The sequence below is a fragment of the Homalodisca vitripennis genome, chromosome 1, assembly GCF_021130785.1.
Source record: "Homalodisca vitripennis isolate AUS2020 chromosome 1, UT_GWSS_2.1, whole genome shotgun sequence".
NCBI lineage: Eukaryota > Metazoa > Arthropoda > Insecta > Hemiptera > Cicadellidae > Homalodisca > Homalodisca vitripennis.
Window position 1 is genome coordinate 63,812,578 of NC_060207.1, and position 21,028 is coordinate 63,833,605.

The following is a 21,028-nucleotide window of genomic DNA, read 5'->3' on the forward strand; positions in this document are numbered from 1 at the left end:
GCTTATTTTTGGGTATTTCATATGTCTTGTTCGGCGTGCGGAACATTTTTATATTTATTGCTTGTTAACTAATAATAATATAGTTTATGTTGCTGCTCTGCATGTAAACTTTATTATATCTTTCCGGCAAACAAAACAAAATAAAAATAAAGCCCCGAAATATTAAGGAACATCTAATAATTAATTCCAAAAATTAGAATAAAGCTACGAATATTATATATGTAAATGATTGGAGGGAATGACGTATTGATGACATTTATTTCCTGAAGTAATATTTTATTCATTCATTTCACTTAAAAATATCATTTCTTCGTGGACTGATGAAACATCTTTCTTTTTTCTGACTTCAGGAAAGTTACCTTAAAAATCTGTGATTTTGAAAATAAATAGTATAGTAAAACAAATGTTTAAAGTCAATAAACCAGCTAAAATTCAATTTCTACATTTCATTAACGGGCATATCTGAATTACACCCCAACTAGTGTTTTCTATTAGATAAAATAAGAATTACCGTCCCACAATTGTTTATCCAAATACCCCTATTGAGATCCTTATTATCAAATTTTAATGCCCTTCTACAGAATTTTAGATCTATTATGTCGCACTACCTCGTATTATATAAGGCTACGGCATTGCACGCAGTCGTACAATACTTTTGATATAAATAAAATTATCAGAAAATAATTAATAAATTAACTAAATGCGTCAAATTATTAAATACCTTTACAAGTACATTAGAATTTACGATGGAATTATTGAAATAACTAAGGCCGAAACTTTACACTCCAGAGCATTATTATGGAAATTTAGAAAAGCTTTCTACCAGAAGTTATGTAACCAAATTCTTTGAAAAAGAGCTTCGGTTTTTAAAGGTCTAACTCAAGACCATTGCCTTGAGTTCAAAGTTTATTTCCATGGAAAGTAAAGTCAGTATATTGACACAAAGCTAAAACAGTGATATCTGGAAAAATACAACTGAATGAACTCATCCGATGACCTGCCAAGACCGTTCGTTGGGCAAGGTCCTGAGAGGCATTAGAATTGTAAATACGCTTCCTACAAATCCAGAAAACCGGTCGTCATAAGTTCTGGTGAATAATTGTTCCGCGGGTCGCGCACCGCCAGGAAGAGTTGCATGTGTATGTTACAACCCACACTTTCACTGAAACACGTGCAACACTAACACAGTGCTGTATCTTCCACAGGACATCCACGATATGATGACGCAATGGTGAGTTGTAGCCACAATTTTGTGTCTGATTCATTCTACATACAAACATAAGAAGTAGTTTCAAAATAGTCACTCAATAACTAGAAATCTTTATATAAAAAAGTGTCACGATGTCCAATTACGCTAATCTCTGAAACCACTGAACGATATCAATTAAAGTTTGTAGATATGTTTTGTTTGGTCGAATTTAAGAGAGGTAGTTTTTACCTCGTTTAATAAACATCAGTTTTTTATTGCGAATTTAGGTTTTTTAGATAAATGGTTGAATTTACTTCTAGTGTCTGTTAAAAGGAATCAATTGTTATGTGTAAACATAGTTTTATGACGATATAACCATATTTTAATTAATTTAATCACAATTTTCAATTTGACTACATTTTTAGTCTTGAAAGCTTAGAGGAAGGTTGGCAGTAACATCACTTCTTAACAAACTCATAACTGCTATTTAGCATAAAGTAAGAAAGTTCATTCTTTATTCTTTATTAGAAGGTATTCGTAATTCCATAAATTTTTTAGAAGGTTGATCAGTTATTTTTCAGCATAATTATTTCAATGAATCCGTGTATAATCTCAGGTGTCTCCCAACGCTCGAATCCAATTCAATCTCTGCACGCCTATGAAAAGCACGGCGTCTAGTAATTCACCCTGCGGTCTCCGTTGCGCCGGTCGTCGTTTTTATTGCAATGCGTGGAAAAGAGACAGACAGTCGTAAATTCGGACCACCCAGACACGGCCACGGCGATATGGCACCGGCGACCGCCTCGTGGTTTCCTTTTTATGCTGATACCAATGACGTCACAATCGAACATTAACCGATCAATTCATTCTTAAAATACACTAAAATACACTGTTCATTTTCTAAGTACTTGCCGAGAAATTCATCTTGCAACCAATTCGTTTTTCATATTAACAAAGAAGTTTTCTGAACATTTCCAAAAACTATGTCTGGTATACATTTGCTGTTTATGCTCTCGTCACGAAGTAGTCTACCGATTCTAAGAATGGACTTACTTTGTGCTTGATAAAGTAAGTTTAAAAAGTTGATAATGTAACATGTCTTCGGTTCAATGGTGGTTGAGGCTGCTAAGGTTGTCTGGATTGTGTTCGGTTTCTTAACGTTCCACATAACAGCCTCATAACATCAAACGAAAATACGAAGGCAACATCTGATCCCTTAGTGCCGAGTTGGTTGCCATGTGTCACACTGCCGCTCACGTAATACAATGTTGCCACAAAACCCACCGTAGCGCCCGCATCATACGTCATGCTGCTGTATGTGACATGTGTCTGCGGCCTATGTGATGCTGGGCTGACAGTGTCACGGTATCAGTTGTCTCATACCGCAGAATTCTTATGAGTCTTAATCTAACACTTGGTTTGTCCAGCAGAATCACTACTGGTGATCGCCAAAGTATACATATGAACTTCAGCAGGTGAAATGATTGTCCACCAGAGCTACAGGACTACACAAGGCTATAGTAACCTGCACAGCTCACCCTCGTGACGGACTCTCATGAGTTGAACTAGAATGAGTGATGTGGAATGAGTGATTTTATTTTCAGGAACCCGACAACCGACAAAGCCATCTTAAAATCGTATTGTTGTCCGTCCATCTCTCCGTCTGAGCGATAACTCTTGAAAGAAACTCTTAGATACTTGAAAGACGGTACTTAGATTCTGCTTCGCTCTAAAACATCCCTATTATTGTAGGGGTCAATAGGAAAATGGTCAGTCCGCCCGTCTGTCTTTCCGTCTCTGCGATAACTCTTTCGTTATATTCAGTCGGATCCTTGGTATCGGTTTATGTATTTACAATTTAAGTATTTACTGTGATACTGACATTTTCACATACTTTCTAGCCTTCAAACAGAACCCTAGCAAATCTAAAGATCTTTTGAGCGGCCACCCTATTTATCAATCCACAGACTTCCATCCGATTAATTAATAGCGTTATTTCATATCATAATATATTTTTAACACCATTTATAGATCATCTATATGATTTGTATAATAATTGTCAAAATAGGATAGCAATACAAGCAGTAATAAACATTTATAATTTTGCAGAATATGATACAGTTAATATAAGATGTAGAGAACTGATGAATAACATCAGAATTCAATAAGAGTTCAATAAAGAGTTTGTTTCACAATTTGTTGTTGCCAATTTGCACTGTACACTTTATAGGCGTACACTGCGGTTCGGAGTCGCACTTGTATACTTTTTCAGGCTACAGAGAGAAATGATCCTTTACGGGTAGAAGAGGTTGTTTTATTTTCAGCGTTAAATACATTCCATTACAATGTTATAAAGGATGAACGATTTATGAAAGGAGTACTTTGTAATATACTATTACTATTATACACTTTAAATAAATGGTTAAACTTAATTTGTATTCTGATGATTATAGCTAGAAATAACTCAGTATGATATAAATGTGAACTTTAATGATGATAAATTAATTGACATACAAGTTTGAATTTTGAAACAAGATGGAGGATACAATAATAATGGTAAATTTTTTTTAATACAGTTCTTAAATTTTAGGGCAGGGTGGTCGTGCTGGCTTAATGAAATAGAAATATTGGGTTTTTTTTATAAAAGATATTGTAATTTTGAAAAATAATTTTGTTAAATTTTAATTATATTAATTTTGAATTATTAGCCAAATCGAATGTTCCTGGGTTTTATGTTCTTCCAATGAATCACTATTAAACTTAAAAAGAATTTTCTCACCCAATGTCTGTCTTCTGCTTCTTTGTACTTCAGTGATAATAAGAATTTAATAAAGTAACCTTTCAAATACTGCTGAATAAATGTAACCAGTTTCTTTATTTAAAATAATAATCTTGCTTCACTTCTTCCAGATCCCTCTCTCCTCTTCTTCATCTTTTTTAAAAGTCCCTGCTCTCTTCACTCTTCAACAATCATCCCTGCACACTGTATCACTGACTTTAGTTCACTTTATAACTTTTGAGTTTTATATGTAATAAGGTGGATTTTGATTAATTTTGATTTCGTATTTATTATTGTTTGTAGTTAAATTTGAGACAATTTATAAATATTTATTCCTTAATTATTATTACTAATAAATTTCTAAATTAAATTAGGCCTAAGTATTGAAAGGAATGTGAGATGGGTGTATGAAATGAGTCATTACAACTTAGTCTACAATTTAATATAGAACCACATATGTTCTAGTGAATTGAATTAACCAAATAATTGACAAGGACAAACACCAATTATCTCTCAGTGAAGACAGAACACGAGCGACATCCAAAGTTAACATTTAAGTTTAATACATAAATATGACCACTCGTCACATAAGGGTTTAGTCCATTTAAGTTTCACGTCTGATGTTTTCAATATTATATTTGATTACAAATTAACATTATTTATTGGCAATAAAAAGTTAACATTGAAACCAATAATTTTGCTAGAACCAAATATATTTGGTACAAAGCAAACACTCACGAACTATTACACTTATGTAAATAGTATTTATAAATCATTACACGTACATTACAATAAAAGAAGTATTAAATCATAACCGTGTGTAATGTAATTTTACTGAGGGACCAACTGATCGATATTTTGTCTAGGAGAGTTGACCATGCCCGCCCAAACACAATGTGTTTTGTCTGGACGCAAACTTTTATGGTTTCTCCTGGGCCAACCTTGACCTCTTGTTGACACATACCTCCAGCTTCGACCAGCAGGCTTGCTCGTGCACCGCGGTACGTGGTGGCAGGGCTGCGTTATAAAAGTGATTTGAGATTATAGTGCATTGGAATCTGCTCTAGTCATGCCGATGTTTAATCATTTGCTAATATATTTAGAGGTGATAATATAAGAAATTACGGAAAAGATTCATATAAAAACCTTTCTGTTTTCATCCGTTTAAATCCGATTGAAGACTGAACATAGTTCATAAACTGATTAAAATTTTGCGTGTACATTGTTTTAGTAAAGCTTGCTTGTGGTTGAAATCCTGTTACATGTCTAATCTGAGATCCACTATAGAACTTTTCGATATAAACGATATTACAACTAATTATTTACGGAGTTTTTGGACTGACTGTTACGAAATGGACACAAAGTGCTTGGTACGTACTTTGTATACCAAGTAAGTATAAACCGACCATAAAGGTCGGATGGAAAACAGGATAAAGAACTAAACGTCATTGATCGTTTGTATATACAATTCAATAAATGTAAACATAATTCATATTTTATTATGAACCTACAAATAAACGTGTAGGCCTACTCGTTTTGTGCCTAGTTTCATTTCTAAGCTTTACCACAACGACTACAAATCATTTTTAAAAGGTTATGTGATGATCGTCTTTGAAGAAATTTACAAGGAGTTGGCACAAGACTATTCAGCGTTGCGGTAAAAGAAAAATGTCAGAGGAAGTCTCTATCTTGCAATAATTGCAATACTAAGCGCTCGGTTTTCCCTATGGTGTGTAAAATGAGGGATATGAATTACAACTTGCAGCATATAATAAGGAACCTAATGAGTCTTACTCAAGTAGATTTGCATAAAATAAATATTCTTTATTGCATTTACAACATACTAACAGTACATTTTAACTGATCTTTCCGTATTCACAAAAATATAGTTGCACTCAAGGCACCATGGTGGAAGACAATTAAGTATTTTTTCAATACATGGAAAATATGTCGACTCATTCTTTGAAGACGGCTTTGAAGTGTTGGAATGATACAATTGACATAGGTCTGGTTATTACACAAAAATAACTCAGGTAATCTGGACATCTATACGTACAATAATAACAAAATCTACCTTATTACTACTACTTATTACTAACCGTTACTCGCGGCTTCGTAATCATACGAAAGAAAACATTGACTAGGTTAATACTTTACATCACAGCAATAACAAATTCAATACATGAATACCGATAGGTACACTGCATGAGCCATTATGAATTACATTCAGTACTATTCAATGCTTTATGTATATAAGAGATTGTATTCTCTATGAAAGTATGTATTATAAATACAGGTATATTTTTTTGGCACAAAGATAATTTAATAGCAGCATTTAATTCATAACACCTAGTTGTAAGAAAATGATACATTTTAAACTACATATATGAGCTGATACATAACTAAATTCTATCTTAAATTGCATCCAATTTCTTTTGTAACACATCACTACTATACAATTTGGCGCCGCTATCAAAGGTAAAGAATTTGAGTTTCTTTCTTCTTTGGAAAATATAACTTTTCACATTTTAATTCCTTGATTTTATTTTAATATTTTGAAGTCGGTTCATTTTTATTGTAAAAGTTACATCACTTTTCAATCTTTTAGTTACTAATTTTGGGTAGTCTCTCCCAATTAGCAATTTAGATTAAGTGAGATATTCAGGGTATAGAGCCTAACATTTAGTGCATTTACGTATATCATTTTGTAAAAGAACGTGTAAATTATTAGTGGGGCATTCCTGGCTTCTCAGTGGAGTACGTTATGGTCATTAGAAGATAACTACACCTCGGTATATTATTCAGTCTTGTTAGTCCATGTGATGTTTCAAAGGACTCATTCACGAGTGTTTGCTGAAACCCTGTAATAGACTTCCTGTAGTGTAGACCTATGTAACTTGTAGTGATTTGGAAAATTAAAAGCTGAATGAATTTTTAGAGACTGCCTACTTAATGTTCCCTAGCCCCTGCGAGATCATTTATGGTCACTCTATGTCGTGTTTCAAACATAGAGACTCCTGTAAGCGCCACATGGCTTTACATCCAAAACTTAAGTAATATCCGGTGAGATACTAGTCCAATCCTTAAAATATGTGTGTGTGTGTGTGTGTGTGTGTGCGTGCGTGCGTGCGTGCGTGCGTGCGTGCGTGCGTGCGTGTGTGTGTGTGTGTGTGTGTGTGTGTGTGTGTGTGTGTGTGTGTGTGTGTGTGTGGTGTGTGTGTGTGACACCACTTTGAGGCTACGTTCTTTCGTTTAAAAGAAGATGCATAAAAATTGGTATCAGTAGTTTGTGTAAAAAATATGATGGACATTTATAAAAAAAGAAACATAGAAATAGGTCGAGTTTTATAACCTCCTTCTTTTTAAAATCGGTTAAAATAAGTAAATAATTTCTTACACTTTTCTGAGTCATCGGACTCATAAATTAGAATATAGAGAGAATTTGGGTAAGTATATTACCATGTCTTTTACCCAAGACATGGTAATATACTTTGGTGTATATTTGGTGAGACATCACCAATATTCTACGACAATAGAAATGAGTGTAAAAAGTTCAAGGTTTAACATTGGATAGAAATAAACATAGCACCCAATACAGCCGTCTCTTAAAACTATTCCGCAAAATTTGTATTTTATAAAAACGGGATGATGGCTGAAACTTTCCAAAGTTCTATGGATGAGGACTTCTCGACATCGAAGAAAAACGGAGAACGTATAATAAGAATAATCTTAGGAATCTTTAAGAATTTGAAGACGTTTTGAATTTTCTTAGGAAGAGAAAATAGTATTAAAAGCTATTATATACTGAGAGGGAAGGTGTGATAGAAAAAAAATAGAGGTAGTAAAGTTGATTTTGAATTATATGTAGGTGGAGGGAACAGGGAGAGACGAAAGTCACCAACAACCATACAACATAGAATCGATGTTATGCACTTTAAAACTATTACCGTACATCCCAACAAATATAATTGTGGAATTACCGTTAAATCAGTTCTGAATGGTACTGAAATGCGACAGATAACATCCACAGTTAATTAATTTTAAGTGCAAGTACTACTTATTATAATATAAGCAAGAAGAACTTCACGTCGCATCGTTGTGAACTCATTACAATTCCTCCAGCATACGCGATTTATATGGCAACTTCCGCTCCTTATTATAATTAGTTAACTAACCGTGATACATTTTGAAAGGCAGAGTCAGTATATATCTTAATGGTGTCAAGAAATTAATGAAGTATTGTAATTTGAATTGAAATTTCTTCTTGTTCTTGTGTAGTTTTTTAGTTCATAAAATAAATCTCTCCATATATAACTCTATAACGGTTACAAAATGTGTCTAAGTTCCTCTTTTAGTGGGAATAATATCGGTTTTTATTTAGTAAAGGCTGACTTCTTCTTCATTTAAACAAATAAATCGTGTTATGATATGGTTTTTTTTCGTCCTCAGGATTTTGCTAATATTTTATGGAAAAGAAAATAATTTAAACCAGTGTACTGTGCGTTTCTTCCCGTGATAGGTGAGTGAACGCATTTAAATTTTAAGTGATTTTTTTCACAAAAAATTTAATGGGAACGATGTACATACTATACAGAAATGTTATTAATTTTTAATAATACACAAAACCATCTTTTTATACCAAAAACGCATGGTAGCTTACATATCCATGATGATAATAAGAAGCTTTGTTTTATACATTTTATTGTTAGGTCACTATTTCATTTTATCTAAGTGAAACATTAAAAATCATTTTTTGTTCAGAATCAAGTTTCAGTTAATTGAGATTCTTGTGTATATCAAGAATAAAAGACAATGCATGTTTGTTAAATACATGCGGAAAGAAAGTAACATTAAAAGTCTGGCATGATTCCACACATATATAGCCTTCACCTACGGATTCGTGTTGAAATATCCACATTTAGGATAAACAAAGATATTAAAATATCCAAAAGTCCACTCACATTATAAATCATTAATATGTTTCCCTTACAATATAATATAATAATACAATATATATAAACTCATAATATTGACAAACTGAGAGATTAAATTTATATCAATAGCTAATATTACCATATATCTAGTTTTATTTGGCTAAGGATAACTAAGTTAACCCGCATTGCTAACTGAATGCATTTATACTGTCGCAAGCTATTAGTTCCTTTTTAAAAGGTTTAAAGTGAAGATGGATATCGGAATTAAGCCTGATGTATTTTTTTTAAGAGTTTATTCAAATGTTTTAGAAAATAAATAAGCAATACTATTTATGATAAGCAATTCTCCTAACAAAATGTAAAAATACATTTCATAATCAACTTTGTTGGTAAACACTTGCTACACATTGTGATTTAGCCCTAGCTGTACAAAGTCAAACAAAAATATATTCCATATTTCTATCTGGTCAACATATTCAATATTTCTCAAATCTATAACGTGACGGGATTTTGGCTCTGTAAACGTGATTTTCAGTATCCAACCAATAAAAATCCGAAAATGTTAAGGTTTGGATTCCATGTAAACTTTCATAATCCACAAACTGGCCAATCCAACTGTTTTATGAGTACGAACTGTTATTAATTAAATTTTATTATAACATTCGCCTCTATATGAACCTGTTGGCAGTGACCTTGACCGAGAATGCCCCAAAGTGGTGTGTTTCCACGACCTGCAATTCGTAAAGTGTACTTGTAAGAGTAAACAGCTGGAAGGTGAACACCGCAATCATCCCATTGAGACAGGGAAAGCGACAGTCCAAAAACAACTGAGTCTCGAACAGGCAATTGACTTTTCGTTTCTCTTATCTGCAGGTCATGTCCATTTTGTGACAGAAGATAATCACATTATTATCATATTATCACATTAGTATTCTTTTATGAATACGTGATTTCAACTTTGCCATACTCAGAGTATACGAATGATTATATCAATCACAGGTAGTTAATGATTATATAAAAAATAATTGTGATTGATGAATGGAAGACATTGCATTGCGGTGAATATATACTGTGTTTTATACTTTACTAGCAGTTACCCGCGGTTTAGCACGCAATTACGTAGGTTTTGCAACTACGAGTGAGACTTATGGTCCGAGTGAATTATATTCCCGACGCCAATAGTGAGTTTGCCTTCTTGCCACGATGAATATGTTTAAAAGTGTGTATTTATGACCATTGTCATTAAATCCGGTGTTAGTTTTTGTTTTCTATGAATGATTTTGCCTTTTTCCCAATCAATAGGCGGGAAAATATACGTACACTGTAAACAAATATACATACACAGCTCTGAGAAGCCTACTTCTGGCAAAAGACAACTAAGATAGGTTTCATAACAGTCCTTTAATGCATAGGAAAAGCTTTATCTTTTATATCAGCACTGCTAGCAGTTATCCGCTGCTTTGCACACAATTTAGTAAGTGTAACACGTGTATGACCACTGCTGATACTAGTGAATGTTGAGTTTGCCTTGTTGTCATGATCAAGAAAATACGTCAAAAAGTTTACATTTATGGCCATTGTAATTTACTTCGTTCTTATTAATGTTTCCCTAGTTGATTTTGCATTGTTTCCCGATCAAGAAAATATAACAGACTTTAAATTTATATTGAAGGTTTGATAATAACTTTACCTTTTATATCTAATACTTAACATTTACTAAAAATGTACAATTAAAAGTACATTAAAAGTTATACTATTTAATTGTTTCTTTGTTTATAAACTGAAAAATAGGTTCAATGTTTTAGAACATTTAGAGCTAGAATTGGTACATAGTTCAAAGAAGTTCAAGAATTGGTAGAATTAGTTCAAAAGCACAGTCATCTAGCACAATTCTTACCAACTACTTCATAGGAAGTCTTCGGAGTCAAATTATGACCATCTTGTGTTTAAGGGCATTTTATAAGGTAGGTGGGTAGGCCTACCTTATAATCGGTTAAATCTAATAACGGCGTGAAAACTAATTGTTACGCCTTAGATAATTCATACACTGTAAAATAATGAAAAAAAATTTTTTTAATGGTACAATAGTTAAAAATATTGTTGTGCAGTCATAAAAAATGTATACACACAGCAATTTATTACATTTTAAAGGACCTTTCAATTAATATTTTACAACTTTAGAGACCAAGATGGGATTTTTCGCTACTTTAAAAACCAATGGGATTAACTCGGAGGGATTTTAGGAATAGGAATATGCCTATATTCATCCCAGGGACCGTAAGAAAGTCGATGTAAAATTTCAGTACAAACGGTTGAATACGCGTGAAAGCAAAACAAACAAAGGCACTTTCGCATTTATAATAATATTATTAGGACTAGGATTGTTACAAAAGCTTTATGTTATTTTTAATAAAATAACTATTATCTAAGAACCGATATTTAAACAAGAGAAAAATAACTAAATGCGCCAGTAATCGTGTCTATGTATCGAAAACCTTTAGGTCATGCCTTCTTGGGTGTTTGAAACAATACAGAGACAAGTATCCATATTTTGTAAAATCACATATATTTTACATGAGAAGAATATGTTTTATTCAATGATGAACTTCATAAAATATCTACCTTAAGCGAGAAATGAAAGTCTGGTATTGTTAAGGCTCTCAATATTTGGGTAATTGTATTTTCTAAGATATTTCAGTTCAACGTCTTGTGAGTACTAATGTTCGTTACCCGAGTAATGTTCCGTCCCTGGGGTCTAGTTGTCATTCTACTTGGAATTAAAATAGATAAATCCATATCCACTTATACATCTTCCAGTATTATATAATTTGGGTATGGGTATATAAAGTCCCCTCTAATTGTTGGACGATTTACGATTTTGGTTGTATAAACCAAGTTACTAATTTTAGCTATTTTATGCATGTAGGGCCTTTTTCTTTTGGAACCATCAGTTTTACAGGCCTTTCATAGGCCTGGCTCCTCAGATCCTCGTTTAATGTAAGGATGGACCTAACTTCGCCTGAATAAACAAAGAATTTATTCATTAATTCATCCAGATCGAATATTTCAATCCCAAGAGGTAACTGACGTATTTTTTAATTTGGACAACTTTACTTGTCTCAACATTGAGTTTCAAGTAACATGAGCATTTTACATACAACATATCAGTAACAAATATTTCAATCTTCATGTTCATTACCACGTGTTTTATTTATAGTTATATTTAATTTATACTTTAACAAGGGGTATGGATGAGGTACTAACATTCGACCTTTTTAGACAGAGTCTGCCTTGACGATTAGAAAGCAGGAGGATATGAATAGTGCAAACTAGGTTGTAAAAAAAGAAACATAATAAGTAAATTAGCCAATTTTTTGAGAAGACCTATCATTAAAGTTAAGTATATCAGCGTTAACAACTGTACAAGAGCACCTAAAACACGAAGCCTAATTGGATCGCTTCCAATAGACTAATCTCAAGTAAATCGCTCATTCTCCAAACTTCACCAGTTAGGAAGGAAACATGAGCGATACTTCAGCAACGTCTTCCTCACCCAACGCTCCTTGGCCCACTGAAGAGATTTCACCTTTAATTAACGGTTGCTAACAGTTACTCGGAGAGCAACCGGGTGAAACCGAACACGTATGCTTGCGCTCGCATAATGAGCGCCCCGTGAGAATCCCGACCGCTACTCTTTGTGGAGTTTAATTGTCGTGTAGTGAAGCTACTGGAACTACTTGTACCAGATGACTGTGGGCGTAATTGGTCGGATAGGAGGTCGATGGGTCGATCGTTGTTTATCACGGAACGTCGCCGTCGAAATGTATAAGGCTGTAGTACAACTTCTAAGAGCATACACTTATAGAGTTTTGATTATTAGAAAGTGTCACTTGACCTATCATGCTGAGTGCCGCCGAAAATTATTTGATGAGAAAAACAAGCTGCGAAGCCAATTGTGACTCTCACGTTCTCTTAAAAAGGAGATTTTGAGGCTCTGTTACGCAGAATCTGTTAGTCGCGTAATTCCCTACTTCCTCCTGGCTTTGCCCCTCTCGTCATATTTGGTTGACATCGTGTTTGGGATCAACTTATACATTTCAAGTTTTGTTAAGATCGCTTCAATATCAGGACATGTTATACAATATTGATGAAATTAGTGATTACGAGACTATCGATTTCTGTCTTTTTAGGTTGGCGAACGAACTTCCGCTTTCAATTTAGACCTTTAAGAGAAAGATGTGAGCCAAATTGACTTCATAATGTTTACATAATTATAGACATAATATGCTTCTGTATTCATTTCAGTCAGTATATATTATTACAATATTCTCAGTATGCAGTATTTTATTCTACTTGATTTTCCATTCGTGGTTTAACCTTGAGATCAATTTAAAGATAAACACAATTTCAAAACATGTTTTACAACATATGACACTACGGCAGTAATTCGCCGCTCCATATTTGTATAAGAGCAGAAACAACCTGTGATATCACCTAATCTAAATAACAACAGTAATTGGCCAACAATGTGAAAGCGGAGGAGTGATAGATAACTGATCAGACTATGCGCCCAGATGTTAATTGTTAATTGCGCACTGCCAATGGATGTTAATGCATTGAGGTCATCAGGCGATCTGCAAGGTTAATGGTTAATAGACATATCAGCACTGACTCATCATAATCGAGAATACATCCCGAGCCTCTGACAGCCATCTTAAACTGATCTTGGATGGTTATTGTTTCTCATGAATCCGCAGAGATAAGCGCACTAAATGATTCGTTTGAAAGAAATCTACTTCAAGAAAATAAAATCATACTTCATATATAAGTAAATAATAATAATATATTTACTATGCTCTTAAAAAAATCCTTTAAACAACTGTTCCAACTCAATAATAATTCATTCCTGTATGCTTTTGGATCATAAATAAATATCAAACACAACTCGCTAAAGATTATTACAACAATATTTTGTTTAGTTTACGCCTAATATTACATACAGTTTAATCGGTACTCAAGAAAAAGTATTTAAAATTTGTTGATTTGCAAAATTAAACCAACAAATTAATTAATAGTGATGTCGGCTATTGGCTAATATCAATAATTGCAGTAACATTACAATCTATATGTTTTTGGGTAACTTTTTAAAACATCGACTGAAGATTCAATTATTATATATTATACAATTTAAATTACAAAAAAGGAATTTCAAAGATATATACGAAGTGTAAAGATTAGATATAAATATAGTTATATTCTGCTGTGCCCAATACTTGTTCGTGATATCCGGGAGATAATTTGATTGCATTTCAAATTTGATTTTACATTCATGTAACATGAGCACCTTTATTTGCCAAGTAGGACACTCATTTATAATGTCACTGTTGGAATTACTAAACAGTGTTGCATCACTGTCCTGGATTTACTACACTAGAGTCGTTCTTTGCCTATTGTCCCGCTGGCTGAAATACGGACATCAAATGTTGCAAAAACAGTGAGGCTCACAATTTTGCAAAGGGTAGGAGTAAACCTGGGAAAGTGAAAGAATAAGATTTTGTGAAAGAGAATGTTTTTGATTGGAAATGTTGCTAAGTTGTGCAGATTCTAGAGTGATAAATTTAGAATGGCTTTACTGTAGCGTTTCGGCAATATAAAATGTGCCATTGTGGAAGTGAAACTAACTCGATCGATCTCTCTGATTGCTAAGTAGTGGAATTCCGAGAAGTAAAGTTATAATGGCTAGGTTAGGTTAGTTTCGATGATACACAATGTGTCTGTGGAAGTAGAACGAGTTCGATTAGTGTCTTTAGTAGTAGAACTCCTCACCATAGGTAAAGTTTGACCAGCTGTAGTGTAATTCAGCACAGTAAAGCCACCGTTACTTCTCAGATGCCACTGAAACTCACACCAACACTTGTGGCGGTGTGGAGGACTACCGACTACCGGGCTAGGTTAGGTTAGTTTCGGCGTGACAACGCGTGTGCGTGAACGCTACAGGTCAGCCTTGGACCGACGATGACACAACATCCAGGTATACTCTCTATTGTCGGACTCGGATGGGACTCCGCCCCACGCGCATTGTCTCTGCAACCTCATGACCATTGTTGCTTCATTAGATGCCGAGTGGGAGTACCCTTAGCCTGGACATGGGAGGGTTACGGCAAGGGTTGACACTCTGATATGTGATGCTGCTGAATTCGGTGTAGTAGAATGTTACAACTAAAATCTAAATGTATATTATAAGGTACTAGAATTTTATTTGATAGTGGAGTATATTTCACGAATAGAATGAATACTAATATTTTAATGTCTTTGTTTATATACTATTTTAAATATAATAAAATTATCAAATTCGGAAGACACATGCATAGAAATATATTACATATCGCTTGTTTTATTCCTACCATTTATTTACCCTTTTGGCAAATTACGTTATTATACATTTGCTTACTTATCGCGTTTTTTAAATTCATGAAATGACAAAATCGCAACCAGTTTGTTTAAAAAAAAAATGTTGGGCTTATTGTTGTTTTAATCAATAGTAATTGTTGAGCGAAAAATAGCTTTATAACACTAGGTTGTTCTGATTATTCATCAGAACAACTAATTCCTCGCATCCTAATTTTAAGTTTAAGTTTTCATTTCCCCCAAAGATTCGGTAAAGGATTCCACACAAAAATGAAACAATAATAAATGTCATACTACAGTTTTATTAAGTATGCGTCTGAAACCCTCCGTCCGACCTTGACTTTCAATTTGGTGTTGTTTGCTTCTGTGAACATCCGCCAAACACAAACATATGATTTGATTGGTAGGGTTACTTTGGGTCCCAATCAAACCAAGGCGAATTCCACAAGTAATCAACAAATCGACCTTGGGTTTTCGTTTATACTTACGCAATCAATTTTTGCTCAACTAAGAACAATCTAATAATACAATACATTATTGGATACAGTATGAAAAGCTAAGTTTGTTACATTCATATTGTCCAAATTGTAATTGTTTAATTGTTTGAAATTAAAAATTCCATACACCACCAACCATGCTTTGATAGTTAACTCGGAAATGGAAATATTGTCTTTTAGAAGTAATATAGTGTCTGAATTGGGAATCAAAGCGATGGGAAGTGAAAACCGAAGAAATCCGCTGCGTAGAAAGGTTATGTTCTAATGTAAACAAGGGGGAAGATGTTATCTGGCTGGAAACAGTGAGGGAGGAAGAGTCGAGCAGACAGGTCGTCTACTCAAGATGGCGGACCCGCCCCTCTATAATATTTTTTACCCCCTATATAAAACACTCGCTCGCCACATCACCTGTTCGCTAGTTGTTGACTTCCGGCCTTCCTCGCCTCTGATGTAACACACTCTAGCCTTTGTCCATAAATAACGCTATTCTTCACACTTCCTGCGGCAACGGTGCGACGCGCAGTTCTCTAATTTGGTATTTCTTGTCATCCCGTTCAGTCGAGCGTCACTTACGAACTCTTATGTGATTGATCCAATGAACCCTCTCCTCTAAATTTATGATTTCTAGAATCTGAGCAAAGGCTTCAAAGCAAGTGAATCCAGTTGGGCAGTATACAACTTGTCTGTGTACAACAATCACTGTATCACTAAATCGCAACATCTTTAAAAATCGTCGAAAAACATTTTTTCGTCATTTACCGTCTTTTATATAGTGTTTAATTTATTCATATTCTGATTTGTGTGCTCAAAGTCACTTAAGGAAGTTTTTATATATCTACTAATTTTGATAAGAACGCAATTTGTGTGCTCGGTAATTTGGTACAGGCCTACCAATTTGGATGGTCGCAGTTTATAAGGCATCTAAATTAAGAAAAATGTTTAAAGATTGACAGCTAAAAAGGGGAAATAAAAAGAATTTCTTCGATAAAACTTTACTTATTATTATTGCTGAATGGCTATAATGGCCAAAGAAAATGTTTAAGCTCACAATTTGATTACACTGCGTTGTGTTTCAAGTAGTTTACTTGAAAACAAATATACAATTCTGAATCACTTGTTCCTTTTAAATGGGTTTTAACTGCTGTCACTCACTATAATAACTCGCATCTGACTGTAGAGTTAGATCATGATGACTAAAGACATTTAATAAACAATGCCAGGGTGTCCTAATTAGGTACCAGTTAGATGTTGTGGTACACATAAACTGAATTTATCACAACCATTACAGGCAAAATAAATATATGAAAAAAACACCACTCTCACCATAAAGATTTAGTTTAGTCATGTAACCGTTAGTGGAAGATAACTAAGAGGACACATACTGTATAAAATGTACACGGTTTTCAGTTGTTTCTTGCGCCTACATTTGTGTTGTGTAAGATAAGCTGGATTAGATCTGGACCCGGTGGTCTGTCGCTCCAGACGGACATGGACGGTCCCACGGGCAGCTGAACACGGGCACTCACTCCCACTGGTTTGGTCAAGTGCCAACACTTGGCATGAGTCACAGTTCAATTTGCGATATTTCTTAGAATTGCATGTCTTTCGTTTTCCTTAAAAAAAAATAAGATTTCTCGAATTGAATTTGTTCTTGAATAGATTTTTTCATTTTTTATATGCAAATCTCCTAACCTCTGGTTTGCAGTCTGAATCAGCATTTTTGTTTCAATAATATTTAGGGCATTAAATCTGTTTTTAGACAAAAAAGTGTTATTTTGATCTTCAAAGTAATCTAGTCTAGGAGACTGCGACTCTCTAACTAAGAGGTCAGATGTTCGATTCCCTGTAAGGTCAATACAAATTTGCAAATGGGTTTGAACAGTTTTTCTTTAAGAGCGTTTGGTACACTTAAAAAAATATCATTGACGTTGTAAGAACTGATAAGAAAGGGAAGGATGTAACATTTTAAACTTACGTTTCAACATAGAGTCTAAAGAGCCTTTTGTTATGTAATGAATGGCTTTCCTAACCAATGCTCATATGATACGAAACATGTAGTGAATGTAATTAGTAACACACGCGTATTAGTAATTTATTAATTATAATTGACTTAATCTATCACACAATAGTCTTCGATCTTAGTCATGGGGTATACCAGACCAAAGACTACACAATGCCAAATGTATCTATTTGAACATTTGTATTGCTTGGGTCTTTATACTAACAAAACAATAATATGTGTCGACTATGTTAGCGAATTGTGTTTTCAGGAGAACACAATAATTTATTGAGTTCGAGTAATTTTGAACAATACATATTCCAGATTTATCAAATATTATAGCACGAACAAAATATGTAAGACTCTGTTCGATATTTTAATGTATACCAACCAAACAACAATGCTTCAATTATGGCAGTAAGAGTATAATGGTACCGATTGTAATTACTGACGCATACCCGACACACGTGTTAGGTTTGGTCGATTTAAAAATTAAGTTCACATGCTAGAGAGAGGAGGGACAGTGGACTTAAATAAGATAAATACCACCAACAAGGGGCGAAGGAATTGGGCTAAACATTAGAGGGTGACTCTAATGTCCGTTACAAGACCAACACAGATTTGTGACTTTCTCCCTATGCTTCAACAAATTAGTACTAAATCTTTTTAGTAAAATAATCTCTGTATTTGATGTGTGAAAATATTCAAGATATAAATAATTTCCATTATGGAACAATAATTCGATGTTAATGTTTGAGAAAAATGCCGCCTCTAAGCGACCCAATGCAGAGTAAAAATACAAATAATATTAAGAACTTCTTAATGTTTAATAAGTTGTGCTTTTTATTAAGACTTACACGGTAAGTATTCGTGTTATGACCGACGTTGTAAAACACGAGTAACAAATGATGAACGATGAAACCTCAGTCTAAAAACAAGCTTCAAGATTTATGGCATTATTTGCAGCAACACAATCCCAGAGAGGTTTTACGATAAATTTTATAGTTCAAAGCTTCGGAAACTTTTCTACAATAACATCTCAGCCACATCTTATAGATGTAAGCATCAGACGTAATGGAGAATACGATATATTATGTACTGTTGACTTAGACAACCTAACAAGTTTATCCTATTCTATACAGTTTCTAAGTGACGGTTACTTAATTTTCAATTGAATATTTATCATTTATTCCTGAAATATTAATGAAGAGAAGAAATTAGTATATTGAGATCCTCGCAACAACAAAATCCACTCATTATACGAGTATTTACCCGTTTTCACAATATGAAATTTTAAAAATAAAAGCCGAGACAGAGATAATACATTTGATAAATGAGAAAGAAATCGTTGGTTTGAATTTGAATAATATTTCTACAAACCATTAAGGTAAATAAGGAATATTTAAAAATATATCTAATTATAAATTTAGTTTCACATCAATCACTTAGAAACCTCAATTTTTCTTATCGTATTTAAGGAGTAGTTGAAATTCCCATGTCTTCTAATGAAATATTGGATTTCTTCAGAAAACGTTTATAACTTAAGAGAAACATTGCATATAACATTACACAGTAGGGCCTACTCAGTTAATGAAAGGGGTGGTCAAATTAGTTAAACAATAAACATAGCAGTTACCATGTTACATGTAATGTGTTGTACTGTCTTTAAGAAGGAATTGAAGTTCACCTCGATTGTTCGCAATTAAACATATTAAGATGAATTTCAATATATATATATATATATATATACAACATATATTACATAAGATTAATAGTTTTAACGTTTTAAAATAATAAATTTTAATGTTGAAATATCAGATTTAGTTTTGTTGATTGTGCTCAGGTAATATCTGTTGTTGTGTCAAACTAAGTGAAGTGATAAAAATGTATTAAATTTATCTATTTTACTGCTTCAAATAAGCAACAAAAATTTAATGTGCATATATACTTATCATAGTCTTAAACCGAAATGCCTTCTAATCGTTTAACCGAACCCGCATTTTAGGTGAGATCTGAAACAAAAGACTTAAAGACGAATGGTTTTTTTTTTCTAATTTAGGAGGATTTTATACAGTAAAATGCAACTCCCCAAGGAAAAACACAAAGAAGAGATAAACATATTAGTTTTGACATGACAGATAAGATAACCTAAAAACAATCTAAAGTGGCCGACTCACAGTTCCTCCTCTGTGTGTTAATCCAAGTCTCACTTTGGCATATTTCTTCATAACCACTCGCCACACGACATAAGCCATTTCGTCACCACCGAACTTTACATTTACACGAGACAAGTTATCGTTATCACCTGACACACGAGCTGTTATCTCTACTAGCGCGCGCACTAGACTGACAGACTACTGCCCTGCCGCTAGACACTAGAGCAGGACAGCGCTACTGTCAACAGAGTGCGCCACACCGACCGCGCGATAGACACAGCTGATCCATTGTTGCTGATATTGGACCAATTAACCTCTCTCCATTTGGAAGCGAATATTTGGGTTCCCTTTCATAGACGTGGGCGGACAATCTTTAATCAATTTAATGTCTTTATGGCATTGCGGTTAGTAATCTGGTGTTGTAACATCTGCTGTTTCGATTGGAATTCCGATGAATTTGTGTGAAGTGCGATTGAGTAGTTCATAATAAACTTTGTCCTCGGTAGTACAAGTACTTTTATGCATTTTAAGGACAACAACGCCGAGGGCAAATTTTTAAAATGCTATAACTACTCATCTTTTGTTATTTATAAAAGTTTCACAAGCGGACAAATTGCGCACCTTCAACTCCTTCATACTGGGCGACGACCGTGTGTTGTACTCGAACGTTGGGCTGATTGAGAGATTTGTGTGATCCATTCGATCGAGTGGTGAGCTCTTGTCTCGATACTTGGTCAGTTTTAGAAGCTTAATCATCTTTTGCCCCTGGCGACAGTCGAGTTTCCGTAATGTACCATTAATTTGTGTAAAGAGAATATCGCCTTTCTACTTTTATATTTTACAATCTCCTAGAGGATCAACTTAGGATAGGTTTTATGTTTTTCTCTTGCCGTATACTTTATCTTGTCATATGTGCAACTACAGTACTTTTAGCTATGTTCTGTGCTGTATGTTTGTAGATCAATATTAAAACTTAGACTCTCCATTTACTAAGATTATGATAGCCCAAAGACTATACTAATGTTGAGATGTTGAGTTGTGTTGTGTGTTATTTCCATAGTTAACA

General features: G+C 33.9%; 1 protein-coding gene across 2 annotated transcripts in view; it reads right to left on the reverse strand.

Moving 5' to 3' along the window:
• The window catches only part of LOC124363144 (puratrophin-1-like), a 520,999-nt gene extending 500,850 nt beyond the window's left edge, over positions 1–20,149 (reverse strand). Inside the window, exon 1 of one of the 2 annotated variants that reach the window (XM_046818294.1) lies at positions 19,984–20,149. In XM_046818294.1, the coding sequence (XP_046674250.1) occupies positions 19,984–20,061 (78 nt within the window). In that variant the 5' untranslated portion in view covers positions 20,062–20,149. The remainder of the gene's footprint in view (positions 1–19,983) is intronic. The other variant, XM_046818288.1, reaches the window with a different exon arrangement.
• Positions 20,150–21,028: the final 879 nt, after the last annotated feature.